Source organism: Eptatretus burgeri, unplaced genomic scaffold (assembly GCF_056783735.1).
Source record: "Eptatretus burgeri isolate ZD-2024b unplaced genomic scaffold, Ebu_testis_v1 Ebu_testis_scaffold_103, whole genome shotgun sequence".
In the NCBI taxonomy this organism is placed as follows: domain Eukaryota; kingdom Metazoa; phylum Chordata; class Myxini; order Myxiniformes; family Myxinidae; genus Eptatretus; species Eptatretus burgeri.
Genome location: NW_028222053.1, coordinates 66,444 through 84,716, shown reverse-complemented (window position 1 = coordinate 84,716; position 18,273 = coordinate 66,444). Strand labels below are relative to the sequence as shown.

The window sequence follows — 18,273 nt, the reverse complement described above, 5'->3', positions numbered from 1 at the left end:
AAAGGCTTTGCACGATGGAGGATTCCCAGTCGGTGACTGACTTTGGAGGCGAGGTTTGAAATGTGGCTTTCCCAGGAAAGGTCATGGCAGATAGTGAGACCCAGAAGCTTAAAAGAAAGGACTTCTTCCAGCGGATTGCTGAAAAGTGGATGGGGGGGTTTTCTAAACGGTCCTTTCGGAGAGACATAGTGAGAGTGTGAGATTTGTCCGGATTGAAAGACATGTTCCACGTGTTGGACCAGTTTGTGATTTTATCCAGATCTGCAGTGAGCGAAGAAGCTGCTGCTTGCCGGTCTGAGGGATGACCGATGGTACAGCAGAGGGTGGAGTCATCAGCAGAGAGATAGAGAGGATTTTCCAGAGAGTCGGAGATTTCATTGATGAAAACCAGAAAAGAACAGCGCTACCTTGAGGAACTCCAGCCTGGACAGGAAGAGGGGATGAAAGAACTCCATTTTGGGCCACACGGTGACTGTGACAGGAGAGGAAGTCTGCGAGCCATGAGTGGAGATGGCCTTGGATACCATAGGAAGAAAGTTTGGTGAGCAGGGCAGTGTGCCAGACTGTGTCAAAAGCATATGATATGTACAGGGATACGGCTCGGATTTCATGTCTGGCATTGAGGATCTCCATCCATTGTTGGGAGAGCAGAAGCAACAAATCCAGGCTAGAGTGACCTGGTCTGAAACTAAATTGATGATCGGAAATCAGGCCATTGGAGAAGAGGAAGGATTTAATGTCTGAAGCGATGATGGATTCCATAACCTTGCTGATGATTGGGAGAAGGCTGATTGGTCTGTAGTTGCAGGGATCTGTTTTTGCACCTTTTTTATGCAGGGCAGTAATGTTTGCTGATTTCTAAGCAGATGTCAGATGACCTTGAGCAAATGAGATAATGAATAGAACAGAGAGAGAGAGTGAGCAAGAGCAGAAGAGCAGGTTTTTAGGACACGTGGGCTGATGCCGTCTGGGCCGGTTGCAGAATCTGAGTCGAGGTTTGACAGCAAGCTCTCCACCTTGTCAGCAGAAAAGGACAGAGTCCAGGGACACACACACACACACACACACACACACACACACACACACACACACACACACACACACACACACACACACACACACACACACACACACGATGATATTTCAAAATGAAATGACAATTTGAATCAGGCGATAAGCAGAATTATTACATTGCATGGGCCAGCCGAGATCAAATGGAAAATGGACAGTATATTGTTAAAGAAAATGAAAAAAAAACATTTTTTTAAAGGTTATAGACCTTTTTTGTTTCTTCCAATGTGTGTTTTCTTTTGTTCAGATCATTCTTGCTTAAGATGATGCAATATCTTGTAAAATTTCTCCCAATAAGAATGAATGTGTGTAATCTTCAAGCAAAAGTATTATGAGCAGTTTTGGGAAAGAGGAGTGGGAGGATGAGGTGAGAGGAAGAAGAAGATTGGAGTTGGGGGAAAGGAGATGTGGAGTTGATGGAGAGGAAGATGGGGATTGGGGAGATCGGAAGATAATGGATGGGAACAAAGAGTAAGGGGGAGGAGGATGGTTGTGAGACAAAGAGGAAGGGGAGGAGGGTGGGGGCGGGCCAAAGAGGAAGGGGAGGAGGGTGCTGGTGGGAGAAAGAGGAAGGGGGAGGAGAGTGGTTGGGGGCCAAAGAGGAAGGGAAGGAGGGTGGTGGGGGGACAAAGAGGAAGGGGGTGGAGGGTGGTTGGGGGACAAAGAGGAAGGGGAGGAGGGTGGTTGAAGGACAAAGAGGAAGGGGCACCAGCGTGGTTGGAGGACAAAGAGAAAGGGGGAGGGTGGTTGGGGGACAAAGAGGAAGGGGGAGGAGGCTGGTTGTGGGACAAGGAGGAAGGGAGGGAGGGTGGTTTGGGGACAAAGAGGACGGGGAGGAAGATGGTTGAGAGACAAAGAGGAAGGGGGAAGAGGGTGGCTTGAGGACAAAGAGGAAGGGGAGGAGGGTGGTTGAAGGACAAAGAGGAAGGGGCAGGAGCGTGGTTGGAGGACAAAGAGAAAGGGGGAGGGTGGTTGGGGGACAAAGAGGAAGGGGGAGGAGGCTGGTTGTGGGACAAGGAGGAAGGAAGGGAGGGTGGTTTGGGGACAAAGAGGACGGGGAGGAAGATGGTTGAGAGACAAAGAGGAAGGGGGAAGAGGGTGGCTTGAGGACAAAGAGGAAGGGGAGGAGGGTGGTTGGGGGACAAAGAGGAAGGGGAGGATGGTGGTTGGATGACAAAGAGGAAGGGGAGGAGGGTGGTTGAGGGACAAAGAGGAAGGGGGAGGAGGATGGTTGAGGGACAAAGAAGAAAGGGAGGAGGATGGTTGAGGGATAAAGAGGAAAGGGAGGAAGGTGGTTGAGGGACAAAGAGGAAGGGGAGGAGGATAGTTGGGAGATGAAGAGGAAGGAGAAGAACACATTTTCAAACACTGATGAAGGAAGAAAGCTACTTTCATGTATTATTTGTATGTTTACAGTTCTTCTACTCTTACGGTTGTCTCATTCTCAGTATTTATCAGTATTTAAAAAGGGCAGAACATTCAAATACGTTGTTTGTAAAGAGCAGTTAAAAGAATGGACAAACATTATTAAATGAGCACAGCTGAGAAAAAAAATGAATATCATAAAACAAGAAGAGGGAATGAATGACTTCTACAAATTGATTGGAAAGTGAACAGGCCAAGAATTGGCAAACCTTGACAGCAGGATTTAGTATGATGAACATACAGGATTTTCTATGTGACACTCACTGCAGTTGTACATTCGGTTGAGCTGTAAGCGGTCCAGCTCGCTGATATCCAGTCTCTGTCCAATGAAGTCCATGAAAATTGGGTCCCTGGTTATTATTGTGTTGAGACCTGGTGCCGTCTGGAATGCGGTGGAGCCATAGTGCATCACGGATGAGTAGTCATATGGCACGTTCAGCGAGTCAGATTCCTGCAGGGTTTTCTTTTGAAAGTTGCGCCATCTCCCTGTATGGAAAAAATAATGAAACTAGAAGGGCACTCAGAAGAGCGCATGGCATACCTCCGCCACGTAATGTCTGATGCACGATAACATATCGGGCCCAATACATTTTTGAAATATCATGCCGTTCATCGTTTTTGGCCCAATCTCTCAATGGTGAAAAATCACTTTCAAAATTCAATAATTCTCGTATCCAGATCCGGATCTTCACCAAAAGCGAATCAATTCATGGTGGCACACATCCAACCTGTCCAGCAAGTTTTGTCTGAATCCGTCCACAACTTTTTGAGATATCGTGCTAGTCATAGTTTTTAGCACCATCACTTAAAGATGAAGAATCACTAAAAAATGAAAAAATGAAAAATGAAAAAAAAAAAAATGAAAGTGAAAACATAACCCTCTCTACCTTCGGTGGTGGAGGTAATAAGTTTATTTTCAGAAATCAGGTTGTTGAAAAGCGTTTAAATTATTATCTTGCCAAAACGAAGTTTTTGCAAGATATGTTAGTCAGCTTGTATGTTTTTTTTTTGTTTGTCTGTAATCACGTATAAAAAATTCTGCAGAGCACAGTTTTCATTGGAAATTTTTGTAACTTCGCATATCAGAGGCCTATAGAGGTCCCTTTCAGCACATAAAATTTTGAATGTCAAGGTCAAAGGTCAAGGTCACTTTATCACAAATCAGGGGAGTCGACGAAACCCTTATTTTTTGAGTAATTTTGATCGGATCGTCTTCAAACTTCATGGGTATATAGTTCATGGTCTGGCGCTCAGCTGATTAACTTTTGGTGGCGATTGGCCTTGACCTTCATGGTTAGCACCTAAGGTCAAACATATTTGACCCCAAGGTCAAATTTTCTAGTTTTAGGAACCATCTCGTGTAGTACCTCAAATTGAACACCTCGATGAGTGCTTTCTAGATATGTCAAGCTTGAGACATTATGACGTCATTTGGTGACGTTATGAGGCAAAAGCATATTTTTCATGGTTACTCTGTAGAACGATTCTCATCGGAATCTCTCGTAGGCAGATATTCCTCAAGGAGCCGCTCCTGGTGGCGAGCAGCTCTGTTCATCTCAGTGTGACCTTAAAGAAGTCACACGTGGTCATCTTTTGGCAAGATACGGGTCACCCTGCGGGTGACATTGGTTTATTATTTTTTTCAACCTCCATGAAAGGCAAAATGACAGAACACCATCAAGGAGACTTGGAGCAGGTTGAAGATGTCAGAAAAAGTAAGATGAGTCCTTGAGAACCACAATGGGTCAAACCACTCTTTCTCTCATTTTTGAATTTGCAGTGCCATTTTTGGTCATATTCCTTCATGTCTGTACTTCAATTATAAAAATTATAAACTTGTCATTTACAGAAAGTGAACATCACTGAAGGTATTTCCGTATCATGGGATTTCATACTGGATGTGTCTCATCTGAATGTGATGAATGAAACACATATACACACACACACACACACACACACACACACACACACACACACACACACACACACACACACACACACACACAGTTATGCAGGAAACAAAACTGAATGTGATTCCCTGGAATCTGCTCCCTCATATTTTATGACATTTCAATGATGGCAGAGTCACAAGCTATAAAGCCTTATTTGGGTGAGTGTCAGATGGTCTGGTGTTGTAATGAAGGGCTCAAATGAAATAAAGATAGAGAGATGTGTACATAGTTGGTAGTGAGCATCCTGCTTGACAGACTGTAAGGAATTACAGGGATAGACTGACATGTGGTTGTTGGTGGTCCTGCATGTAAGAAAAATAACAAAACATAAGACAGCAATAGAAAAGCATATCTTTGAGAAGAAGGAAGGGAGTTGGTTGGCCAAAGATGGCATACATACCTGCTGCACAGTAGTTATGCAGGTAGCAGCAGTTGCTTATCTATTTAACAGGTGTGCCAGTTTAGTAGGATTCCATATATGCCCTTCCGTTCCATCACATTACATGTACCTCCTCTGAAGGTTCTTTCTCTTCTCTTCCCACTGCTATTACACCCACTACCCCCTCTTGTTCTCTCCTAACTTGTTTTGCCTTTGTCAATTTTATTTTATCAATTTCACTCCACAGGCAGGAGAAATCCTTGACAACTGTTCATTTATCAATAGATAGATAAACATATAAGTGTGAAAACACACACACACACACACACACACACACACACACACACACACACACACACACACACACACAAACACATATATACACACACACATATATAAACACAAACACACACACACACACATAAACACAAACACATATACACATATAAACACAAACACAAACACACATATACACACACACACACACACACACACACACACACACACACACACACACACACACACACACACACATATAAACACAAACACACATACACACACACATATATAAACACAAACACACACACACACACACACATATATACACACACACACACACACACACACAGATATATACACACACACACATACACACACACACACACACACACTCAAACACACATATATAAACACAAACACACATACACACACACATATATAAACACAAACACACATACACACACACACAAACACACATATATAAACACAAACACACATACACACACACACAAACACACATATATAAACACAAACACACATACACACACATACACACAGACATGGAGGTGGATACTTGGAGACCTGAGAGGGCTCTGTTCCACCTTCTGAAACCCGCATATGGAGATAACAACCAATAAAACACACGAGAGTGAGAAAAAAACAAGGACAAATGTGTCCAAGAGCAGCGTCCTAAAGGTTTTGTCGGCTAAATAAAAATAAATAAAAATAAAAAATAAAAACAACAACTTCGGATATTTCGTCACGTGCCTTGATTAAGCCAACAGCGAAACCCGTCATAATGTATTTACGTATTTACGATATATCGTGTATTTACGAAATAAATAATGTATTTACGAAATTACAATACGATAAATGGAATAATCTTTAAATAGTAATGTGAACTTTACGAAACTTTAAAGCAAATGTCCAAATATATTTAAAAGTTCATGATAGACGCTCTCAAAAGGCACCGTCAATGCGAGAATGTGTACATGTGCTTAGTATTTCAGGAGATCCGGACCTTGTATATACAAGAGCCGAGTCCTTGAGGTTAAGGAAGAAGAAGAAGAAGAAGAAGAAGAAGAAGAAGAAGAAGAAGAAGAAGAAGAAGAAGAAGAAGAAGAAGAAGAAGAAGAAGAAGAAGAAGAAGAAGAAGAAGAAGAAGAAGAAGAAGAAGAAGAAGAAGAAGAAGAAGAAGAAGAAGAAGAAGAAGAAGAAGAAGAAGAAGAAGAAGAAGAAGAAGACCGAGCTCTTTATGATCAGCGTTCGCTCCGCGAGACGCTGCTAAAAAGATGAACAAAACCAGAATGTGGCAACAGATGCTGTGAGTGGTGCTTTGTCATTTACCATGCCGAATGTTGTCCCACTGGATGGTGACATAATCATCACGGTCAGCCCGAGACTGTTCATGCCAGATTCCAAGTGCGTGTAGTAGCTCATGCTCCACAATGGAAATGTGGTCACATCCAGAGCCAATTGAGAGTTTCTGAAGTCCTCCTTGCTTTCCCACATAGGACCAGCACCTGTAGACAAAACATGTTTCAAGGAAGTATCCCAGGAAGTATCCTGTAAAACACCAGTCTCCTTCTTCCAAGTCACGGTAGCACCTTGTCAAGTCCATTTATTGTGTATGCTCCCCTCATCTGCTCCTTTAACTCAAATGACATCACTGCCGACCCTGCTCGAGCTCAACCAGAATGTCTCATTTCGTGTACCTCATTTGCCTCCAAATCTTATGTACCCAACCCATCCATTCTGTTCCCATGTGTTAAGCAACAACACAGTGAGTCTGGAGAATCAAAATGAGGAAAATGCAAAAGGAGTCATGTGAAAAAAAGAAAAAATACATGCAAGGCTAAAAAGGAGGCAGTGGAAGACAGAGACCACCGAACTCTCCATGATGGCAAGGTGATAGGCCCAGAGATTCGGCTTCACCATGAGAAATTCCATTGACCTTAAAGGCATTGGAATTGAGGGAAGTGGTTGAGGGAAGCAGACTCCAAAGATAGACTTGCCAACATACCACCAGGTTTTAGAGGAGGGATGCCGGTTTGAAAGATCAGTGTTGAGGTTGGATAGATGTTGTTTCTGTCTCTCCTGAGAGCGGACACCCACTTGTTGTGGGCTTTGTGGAATGAACTGAGATTGCCTTCGGTCAGATTTGCCTTCCAGGAAGTGAAGGCAAGTTGTTTCAAAGCAACTGCCTCACCACATGATTCAGTGTACAATGGGCAGGAGTATGGGTATGATAACTGAAGACGAGATGGGATGAATATTGTGCATAAAGGGAGAGCAGGTGTCTGTGGAAGAATTCCCAGGCTGAGATAATATCATGGGTGGTAGATATAGCAGACCAGTCCTGAAGTGCAATGGCTGCTTGCAGTGCCTGCCAGTTTGCCTGATTGCACTCCCAGACTCGCCAATGCTGAAGCTGTTCTCTGATAATGGCTCGGTCACATGCATGAAGCAAAAACATACCTACTGCTTATAATTTAAAACACCTCATTGCACTGCAAAACGTGGGGACAGGAATAGGTTCTGTAAATGGTGGGGACTTGTAATACCCTCCCCCACCTGGGGGCAGTGCTATACGATACACATTTGCATGGAGAATTTGCGCCTCCCACCCCCCCTTTCCACCCAAAAACCACCGGCAAAGATAAAAACACCCCTATACATTAATTGGGGTTATGCTGATCCTATGCAGCAAGTCCGGATGTAATTGGGTCAGAACTTTAGGAGGAGTAGTGCGACAAACAAACAAACACAAACACTGGTGTGTGAATTATCATAAGGAACATTTTAAGTCTCCTTGTTGCATTCCCTAATTTGTTTAACTTTATTGTGTTGGAATTTTCTTTATAAAATGGGGAAAAAAATTGGTCTTGTAATTTATCTTAACTGGTGTGTGCCCGTATGTATGCGGCCGTACGTGCAAAAAAACAAACAAAAAATAAATTTCAAACCGCGTGCCAGAAACAACAACCACACAGGCCGTTCCTTCGCTCTCAAGTGCCTGTACATGCGTGGCCGTACATGCGTGCCCGTACGTGTGTGGCCGTACGTGCAACCCCCCCCCCCCAAAAAAAAAAAACAACAACTTTCAAACAACCACACAGGCCGCTCCTTCGCTCTCATAGACGACGACTAGATTGGGACATTGTGTTTATCTATAAATGTGCATAAGAAATCGAGAAATTATTAGAATACAGAAAGTCATCACTATCCGGAAGTCCGTACGTTGTAACCCGTAATGGGGAACGCGGCTGAGGATCTCTTCCCCATCGGGCACGCCGACGCAGCAACGTGTCCTGTTATTGGTTTGGTAAATAAATGGCCATAACTTGGGAACCACTTGTCCGATTAATATCAAACCTTGAAAAGGCACATACTCAGGTCCCCAGCAATATAGCTGGCAAGTTTCAATTAGATCAGACCAGTGGTTGTCGAGAAACAGCGGTCACAGACACGCGCGCGCACACACACACACACACACACACACACACACACACACACACACACACACACACACACACACACACACACACACACACACACACACACACACACACACACACACACACACACACATTGCTGGAATTATAGATAGACAAAGGTCCTGCAGTCCCACTTTCCTGTTGTCACTGATGATACCATGCAGGCTTTTGTGTTTTCACCTAACCTCATTTCGATGTCCTCAGGATACTTATAGCTGTTTCAATGGCTCAGCCAGAAGATAAAATATGTGACGTTGTGATGTCCCCAAGAGGATTATGGGAGTAACAGCAATGGCTTCATTGACATGGATCAGTGAACATAATCTTTGCAAACAGGATAATGGACTGGGGAGCAACTATTGTGGTAAAGATTATAGATATATCTCTTGGCGTTTGTAAAATTTCTCAATAACTTCGATAACATTCCATACCCAGAGTATTTCACCACAGAAAGGTAATCCTGTTCGCCTGTCCAGGGTACAAAGTCAATGCAAGATTTGAGGCGAAACATGTCAAATGCTTGCAGAATGACTCCCATGGCATTGTGATCTGCAAAATGAACATATGGTTTCAACATCAGCTTGTACACCAGGTTACAACATCCAGCCCCATTTCCACCACCACAATGGAACATAAACACCCCTTGAAACACACAAAGTGGAGAATTTATCAATTTTAACGTTTAAAAAATAATTCATGCAGATCTACCAAGTTCACTTGATAAATGAAAATGAAATACATTACAAACTATAACATTCATACATGGAAGAGTCATTTGTCATTGTTGAAATCTCACAAAATGTGCATATTACAGTCACGTGGTGTAACCACTCCCCCTTCCTTCTTTGGAGGGTATTTAATACTTGGTCTCTCCCTCTCTATCGAGTGCAGCCTGTGGCTGCTGGTTGCATCATTGGTTGGGACGTGGCTATGCCGCTGATGCAGTGTCCCCTGACCAGTACACTGGTGCTCACTTTGCCGACCTCGGAAGGATGACAGGCTGAGTCAACCTCCTGGTGTATTTAATTCAGCGGCCAACGTGGCTTGAACTCAGGACCCTAGGATCCCAAGCCGCCACCCAAACCACTTAGCCAACACCAGGCTTGCAACACCTGGTACATGATGACTGTGCAGTCCCAAATGAAAAACATTGACTTGACACCTACCTGCTGGTCAGCTATACCAGTTGGTGGCGTCTTCATATTTCAACATGACAAGTGGGCCCATTCGTCCGATGAATCAAATTTAACATTGGTCTTCACAGCCTTGTTGCATACCCGCCTGCTGTAGTGCTTGAGCATTAGCTTGCTTTTCACTAAGCCCACTTGTGCTTGCGGCCAGCGCCAGGATTATATGTTCGTTATTATTATTGCCATATGATACTATTCTTCTTATTGTTGTTGTAAATACAATTAGTTTTAATTGGTTTATACTATGTTACAATGTTGTCAATGCTTTTGTTATTTATTTTGTAATTAGAATGCCATGCCGTGTTAAAGGCCCAGTCACACCTTGACGTTTTAGCCAGGAATAGCAACGTATAAAAATGAACGTAAAACGTTGGCGTACGCTGAAGTTTTGAGGTTTTTTTTTAAAGTTTTGGTCGTATTCATAACGTGTTGGTCGTATGCATAACGAATTAGTCACGGGCAAAGAACGTTTCGTTGTGTTAAAGATAACTTATACCAACGAATGCTTAGCCTGTTGTCGGCGTTCACGACCTACGCCCAACGATAGTTTAACTTAGTCATAGCGCGCTGCACGTATCGCCAACGAACTCGTGGTGTTCTCTGTTAAAAACCTGCCGCACGCAGATTTAAATCATAACCGCCTGAAAATTGGAAGTGTCGTAATCGCAGTCACACCTTGACAATTTAGCCAGCGTATGCCGACCTACGAAAAATGTGTCTAAAACGCTGGGACACGTCGAATACGGTATGGGTAAGTTGTGTATACGTTAGGAGCACGATGAAAAACAATGAAGTATGCTGGCATATTACGTGGTATGTCTAGTACGTCGTGAAATTTCAAGCATGCTGAAAATTTTACAACGTACTCGACGTATGGCTCACAAGTTCCGCATACGCTGGCGTAAGTTCTCGGCACGCTCCGCAATCGTTTACACACGTCGGCCACACGTTACTTGTAACTTACTCATAAGTCAAAACACGTCGAGGTAATGTTTACCATACCCGAAACTTAATTTTTAGCCTAAGAGTAACATGCTTTGAACCTATTAGTGGCGTGCTTTGAACCTATATGGAACGTATCTCAAACGCACATTGGCGTAAGTAGACGAATTCGATTGGCGTCTTTCGCACGACCACAGAACTTACTGAACGTGTTTCTAACTTACAGCTACCGTATAATGGCGATTTGGCAGCGTTTAGGGGAATTGGTATATACAAACGGGCTTCACAAGATGAATCTGTCAGTGTTCCAGACTGCATGTTAAGTAGATGTCAATGTCAGAAGCAGTGGCAGTAGTGGTAGTGGTAGTAGTAGTAGTAGTAGTAGTAGTAGTAGTAGTAGTAGTAGTAGTAGTAGTAGTAATAGTAGTGGTAGTTCGAGAGAATTTAGTGATGTCGATGTTATTAGTAGTGGTAGTTCGCGAGAATTTAGTGATGTCGATGTTAGTAGTAGTAGTAGTAGTAGTAGTAGTAGTCGTAGTTCGAGAGAATTTAGTGATGTCGATGTTGGTAGTAATAGTAGTAGTAGTAGTAGTAGTACGAGAGAATTTAGTGATGTCGATGTTATTAGTAGTCGTAATAATAGTTCGAGAGAATTTACTGATTTCGATGTTGGTGGTAGGAGTAGTGTTGCAAAGTGTGAACAACGTTCGTGTAGCGTGCTTACAAAACGTTACTCATAGGTTAGAAATAAGTTTTGGGTACGCTAAACATTACCTCGACGTGTTTTGACTTATGAGTAACTTACAAGTAACGTGTTTCAACGTGTGTCAACGATTCCATAACGTGCCTACAACTTATGGCCAGCGTAGCAGAACGTGTGAGTCATACGCCGGCATACGTCGTAAAATTTCAAGCATGAAAAAATTCGAGGAAAACCCAAAAGTTCAACGTTTAAAGCCAGCGTACTACGATGTATGGCAGTGATTTTCAGCGTGCTCTCAATGTTATCAAAACTTACCCACAACGTATTCGACGTGTACCAGCGTTTTACACAAATTTTTTCAAAAATCGGCATAAGCTGGCTAAAACGTCAAGGTGTGACTGGGCCTTAAGCTACTTTATTTGCCTTAACATGGCGTGCGTTTAAAACATGGGAATTGTAACGGATATTTTTGGTAGTTATGTAGCTTAATCAACTCAGGAGGTCATGACGATCATTTTGGTGTGTCACATTCCATATCAGAACGCTCTTGCAGAATTCCACAAAAAACATCACACACACACACACACACACACACACACACACACACACACACACACACACACACACACACACACACACACACACACACACACACACACACACACACACACACACACACACACACACACACACACCTCATCCATTCATAGTGGAGTTTCAAATGGTCCACAGGGTCTTCAGGGTCTTTTACTTCCTCTGGGTCTTTTGGGTCCTCAGGGTCTTGGAGGTTTTCAGTCTTTGGGGTCTTTGGAGACTTTTGAGTCTTTTAGGTCCTCTGAGTCTTTTGGGTTATTTTGGGTCCTTGGGAACTTTTGCATGTTCTGGGTCCTCGGGAACTTTTGGGTCATCTGGGTCTTTTGGGTCCTCTGGATCTTCTGGATCATTTCGGTCATTGGGGAGTTGTGGTCCTTCCTGGTCTTTTGGATTCTCTGGGTCTTCTGGAACCTCAGGGTCTGTGGGGTCTTTTGTATTTTTTTATTTATATATACACCGTTTTTTTGGTTTTTAAAACATATCTCCATATCCACTGTTATTGGTTTTAAAAACATTTCTCGATGAACTGTTTTTTGGTTTTTAAAACACTTCTCCAAATACACCGTGTTTTGGTTTCTAAAACATTCCTCTATGTACATGGTTTTTTGGTTTTAAAATTATTTATCAATTTTCTTCATATTGGTTTTTAAAACTTTCTCTATATACAACGTTTTTGGTTTTTAAAACATTTCTCTACATTCCCCATTATTGCTTTTTAAAACATTTCTCTATATACACTTTTTTGGGGTTTTTAAAATATTTCTCTTTCGACACCTTTATTGGTTGTTTTTTAACATTTCTCAATATATACTATACACCGTTTTTTGGTTTTTAAAACATTTCTCTATATATGCCGTTACTGGTTTTTAAAACATTTCTCTATATTCACCGTTATTGGTTTTTAAACATTTCTCAATATACACCGTTTTTTGTTTTTTAAACAATTCTCTATATTAACCGTTATTGGTTTTTAAAACATTTCTCTATATGCACTGTTTTGGTTTTAAAAACATTTCTCTGGATACACTGTTTTTGGTTTTTAAAACACTTCTCTATGTACACTGTTTTTGGTTTTTAAAACATTTCTCTATATGCACTGTTTTGGTTTTAAAAACATTTCTCTATATACACTGTTTTGGTTTTAAAAACATTTCTCTGTATACACTGTTTTTGGTTTTTAAAACACTTCTCTACGTACACTGTTTTTGGTTTTTAAAACATTTCTCTACATGCACTGTTTTGGTTTTTAAAACATTTCTCTGTATACGCTGTTTTTTGTTTTTAAAACATTTCTCTACATACAACATTTTTGCTTTTCAAAGCACATCTCCATGTTAAATCTTTTTGGTTTTCTTGAATGGCAAATTTGAAGGACTCATCATTTGGCCATATTGTAATGGTAGGTATTATCACCGTTTGGTGCGATCCTGCAATCGATGCCCACAGTAGTCGTTCGTTGATGTTACACACAAAAACCTTCATTTACTCTACAAATCGATCATCTTTTTATTTGGACGGGGTAAATTGGCATCCAATCGCTAAATAGAAATAACCTGGCATATGTACATGAAGCAATTACAACTCAGGCTAAAAGCGAAATATTAATTCATTTGACTGGGGTCCTGCGCCCACTCTGAATTGTTCATCCCTTTATTTAGGTGTGGTAAATTGGCAACAGTTTGCTGCGTCACTTGCAAAATATATATATAACCTGGCTTACATACATGAAGCAAAAACGACTCCAGATTAAGTGCATAAATAATACATCGTGGTTGTACAGCTCAGCTCAGAGAGATTGCAATTCGTCAATGGGCTGGGGGTGTGTTCAGTTACCGAGTTTCTTGTACAGAGCTCACTACGTGGTTTAAGAACTCAAACAAGCACTCCATTTGAAACCATTGATAAAGAATGGCTGGCTTGTGTAAACATAAAGAATGGCTGGCTGGCTTTCCCACCTCGTGTAAACACTTGTATTATTTTTAAAAATTCATTCATGTCTTAAAATAGCCTTGTTTTTCACATTTTCCCGATGACGTAAAAAGGTGACATACCAAGACTGCTGTCCAAATGATAAGGGATGACGTTGGTCCAATGCATGGTTTTATTTCGGATTGCACTTCTGTACTTCCCATCCTGGAGATAGCACACAGAACATGAAAGAAAAATCCTCCTTAGAAGAAGGTTCTTCTCAAACCCTGTTCTCTTGTAGCATGACATTCTTCTACAATGTTGTATTTAAAGTATTCTTCCAAAACAAACATCTAAAATTACATTACAGTGAAATTATTAACCACCGAAACGGTGGCTTATGGATTTGGTCTTGATTTTCGTGTTCGTGCGTGCAACCATGCGTACGCAACCAAATGTTTGAAATGTATGGACCGATTTTATTTGTACTTGGCAAAAAGACAACACGTGATGGTGTACATATGCACGTCATTTTTTGGGGGATTTCAGATCCAAGATGGCCGACCGGCGACATTTTAGTCATAAAAAACCCAATGTTGAACACGTCCTCAACCATTTCTCAGACATGCATTTACCGATGTTGTTCAAACTTGGCAGACAGATAAAAAATAATGGTTTACGTATGCATGTCATTTTTCTTATCGAGATCAGATCCAAGATTGCCGACTGGCGGCCATTTTCTGACTTAAATATGTCTCCAAGCATTTCTCAGACATGCATGGCCCGATTTTGTTCAAACGTAGCACAAGCATAGTTCATGATGGCATACATGGGCATCTCACTTTATTTTGTGATCTGATCAAAGATGGCTGACTGGTACACTGGCAGCCATGTTAGTTGTACATAAATATGGGCTTGCCCATTAACTCCACACAGCAAAATTATTAAAGCAATGGGGGCGGACATTTTATGTATTTTTTACTTGTTCATAATATTTCTAATTTTGATCTATCTTCAACTTTTGTTGCATGTTACATCAAGATCATTAAAAATCAGTTGTGTGAGAAAGCAACATTTTGGCACAGAAATAAAGCAGAAACATATTTTTAACATATTTCCTTCTCACATACCCAACCTGTTCGCCAAATTTCGTCCGAATCGTCCATAAATTTTTGAGATATTGTGATATATATCATTTTTGGCCCGATCTCTCAATGGTGAAGATTCACTTTAAAAATTCTAGGAGTCGGATCCGAATCTGGATCTTCACCAAAATCTAATCATTTCGTCCTTGTCACACACACCGAACCTGTCGACAAAATTTCATCTGGATCTGTCCACAACTTTTTAAGACATCCTGTACACAAACAAACAGAAAAACAGGCAGAAAAGGGTGAAAACAGAACCTCTTTCACCTTCGGTAGCAGAGATAAAAATAGGTGAGGGAGAGTGTAGTGGAGGGGGGGTTGGATTGGGGGAGGGAGGGAGGAAAGGAAAATCACAATAACCTACAGAAAAGGAAGTGTATGAGTTGGTGAAATTAATGACCATCATACTCTTTCAGAATACGGTTCCAATTCTAGCAAAACTACATTTTTTAAAATTAAGCAGAAAAAATTGGAGCACCAAAGTTTAACCGTTTATGTATGAAGAGCGGGAGACTCTCCACTCCTGATTGATGAAACATTCATCACCCATGATGTACCAATGATTGTTCACACCATTAAAAAAGAATTTGGTTGTAAGAAGTTATACGGGGGGGGAGTTGCCCCCCCCCTCAAATATGTATTTCCTTTCTTCTCTGAAACCACACACAAAATTTTGATGAATCTTGACCACAACTTTTATCACTGGTGATGTACCAAAGTTTGTTCACAGCATTAAAAAAACTATCTGTATTTACGTTCTTCTGCATTACATATTTCGTGGGTCATCCATGCCTACCAGTGGTTCCCTGGTTATCTTATCCAGCCGCTACCAGGTGAGTGCCCAGGGGTATTGCCCCAATGTTTTTAAATCAACATTTGGAATCTTAAACTGTGCAATGAAGACGAAGGGGATTTGGGAAAGAAAGCCAGTTACAAAACCGTCTGGTTGTGCTCGTTTTGTTCTCAAAATTAAAAAATATTTTCTTTGCATTTGGTGTCAGTTTTCTTCCTTTTCCAACTCGATGTCCTTGAGCGATTCAAGTAAATGGAATAATTGGCTTAACGAGTGAAGACTTTTCAACTTTTCCAGAGAACACCTAAAACCTTCCTCGTCGCCCCCGAAGTGCAAGCAACAGCTTTTACCAATTGCGTCAAACAGTTCGTACTTACAAGTCAAACACACACACACACACACACACACACACACACACACACACACACACACACACACACACACACACACACACACACACACACACACACACACACACACACACACACACACACACACACACACACACACACACACACAGACACACCAAATTATGCATAGTATGATTACTATTATCATCAGATTATGTGAGAATATTATGTACGAGTACAGTGTGCATAATTCATGATGAAGACCTGTGTATTTGATTGTTTGATGTGACATGATGGAATAACTTACTTCGGAATATTTAATGTCTCCTTCAAACAGATTCAGATCGAGCACTGTGCAAAAGGGATGGAAAGTGAAATCAGATCAACAATGACATCGAATCTGCTCAAGATTTCAATCATTATCTTTCTTTCAAATTCAAACACCTTTGTAAGACTTTACTTCTTGATACTCTCACATACCGACCTGATTTTTCTAAACGTGATTGTTCATACTTCTCCAGCCCCCTGAACAATTTATTCTTTACACAAAGAGCTCTGGTATTTGCAATATTTTTTGATAAAATATGAACAGCTTAAAACTAATCACAGAAAAATGCCATTTTCAGGTCATTTCCAAAAAGGTCTTTTTTAAAGAATAATAGGTGTACAATTTCTATTAATCAGGATAAAACAATGTTCCACATTCCACAACTCAATCAAATGCATGCTTGTGGTTTAAACAGCAGTCTTCAGTATTTTTGCCCAATGTTTAATTTATTACCTGAATAAAAAACCTGTGAGAGTTTCCCCATGTTCTGGCGTCATCCTTACCTTCGTTTATTTCAAATAGGTCACGATCCTCAATGGCAAAAACATCCCTTTCTGCTGGAAAGGCACAAAATACATTTTGTTGTTTTATTTCCAGTTTGGTGATCTGTTGAGTAAAACATGTTGGAAATTCCAAAACCAGTCAAACGTGAATATGGTTAGGTACATCAATATTCCCACCCTGACTACAAACTATCATCTTGCTATTTCACAAGCAAAGGTTCAGATTGGACATTAATCCGGGCACTTGACTATGATGTTTTGTTCTTCTGGTAGAAGCTAAAGATCCCTCAATGTTTTTGACAAATAGTCCATGAGATATCCCCAGCAAATGGAACAAATTACAAATGTCTGACCTGCATGACTATCTCATGGGAAGTCAACAGACACCACCTGCTGAAGTCCTTGTTGTGAGACTGCCTGAACCTAATCTCAGGACGATCAAACAGAACAGTTTATATGATATGATTATATTCTATGATCAAAGGAAGACGATCAAACAGAACAGAAGCAAAGCAAAGCTCCTGATGAAGTGCCCCTGTAGATTTTGGCAATAATTCAGACAGGGTACCAACACATAAAGGCCTACTCTTTTCAAAGGGCACTTTGGCATCCTTTCCTTCTCTTCGTGAAATATATCAGACAGGACAACAGCCTAAATGTTGCCTCTGAAGATAGGCATGCTCAATGTCTTGCCTGCAAAGTATCTGAGGATGATAGTTCATAGCTGTCCTTGGAATAAAGCCCAGATGAGAGAGCTCAAAGGTGAGTCGACATCCTCTCACCTTTCCTGTTAGACATATGCTAACTAAAGTTACTCCTATAAAAGTTTAATTCAGTTTAATAACATGGCAATTGTTTGTAAAATTCACCCCTTCAAAAGATTCCACCACCACAAAATAACACAAAACAATCAACATTTGTATGGAATTCAAATTCAGTCTTTACCTGTTGTTGAGTGATCTATGGGCTGAAAAACAAGATATTTGCACAAAACAGTGTGAGTGAGGCATTCCTTCGTGTTCTGCTGTATTCTTGCATAACAACCTTGCTTATAGAAATGGTTCGAAGTAAATGTTCTCGTTCGCTGAAATATTCGGGTTCATCTTAACAAAGTTCGGCTGTGTGTTCACGTGCACAGGACAGGTAACTATTCTTCGGGAGAAACGTTTCCAAGAACATGTTTGCTTATGTTGACAAAGACAAAACTAGAA

General features: G+C 41.1%; 1 protein-coding gene across 1 annotated transcript; it reads right to left on the bottom strand.

Moving 5' to 3' along the window:
• Positions 1-2,025: 2,025 nt before the first annotated feature.
• LOC147007567 (meprin A subunit beta-like) lies at positions 2,026-18,159 on the bottom strand. The gene is made up of 7 exons (XM_085866887.1): positions 18,008-18,159; positions 17,063-17,116; positions 16,539-16,582; positions 14,084-14,165; positions 9,035-9,152; positions 6,454-6,629; positions 2,026-2,982 (listed from the first exon to the last, which is right to left on the bottom strand). The coding sequence occupies exons 4-7, from the start codon at positions 14,127-14,129 to the stop codon at positions 2,720-2,722; spliced, it is 603 nt and encodes a 200-aa protein (XP_085723013.1). The 5' UTR covers positions 14,130-14,165; positions 16,539-16,582; positions 17,063-17,116; positions 18,008-18,159; the 3' UTR covers positions 2,026-2,719.
• Between the last annotated feature and the right edge of the window lie 114 nt (positions 18,160-18,273).

Bases quoted from the DNA above. Each gene is read 5' to 3' on its own strand.
- LOC147007567 (XM_085866887.1), bottom strand. From the start codon at position 14,129: ATGCATTGGACCAACGTCATCCCTTATCATTTGGACAGCAGTCTTG. The intron at 9,153-14,083 runs GTATGTCACCTT...TTCATTTTGCAG, and splicing joins TCATTTGGACAGCAGTCTTG to ATCACAATGCCATGGGAGTC. The intron at 6,630-9,034 runs GTATGGAATGTT...TTTTGTCTACAG, and splicing joins TCTGTGGTGAAATACTCTGG to GTGCTGGTCCTATGTGGGAA.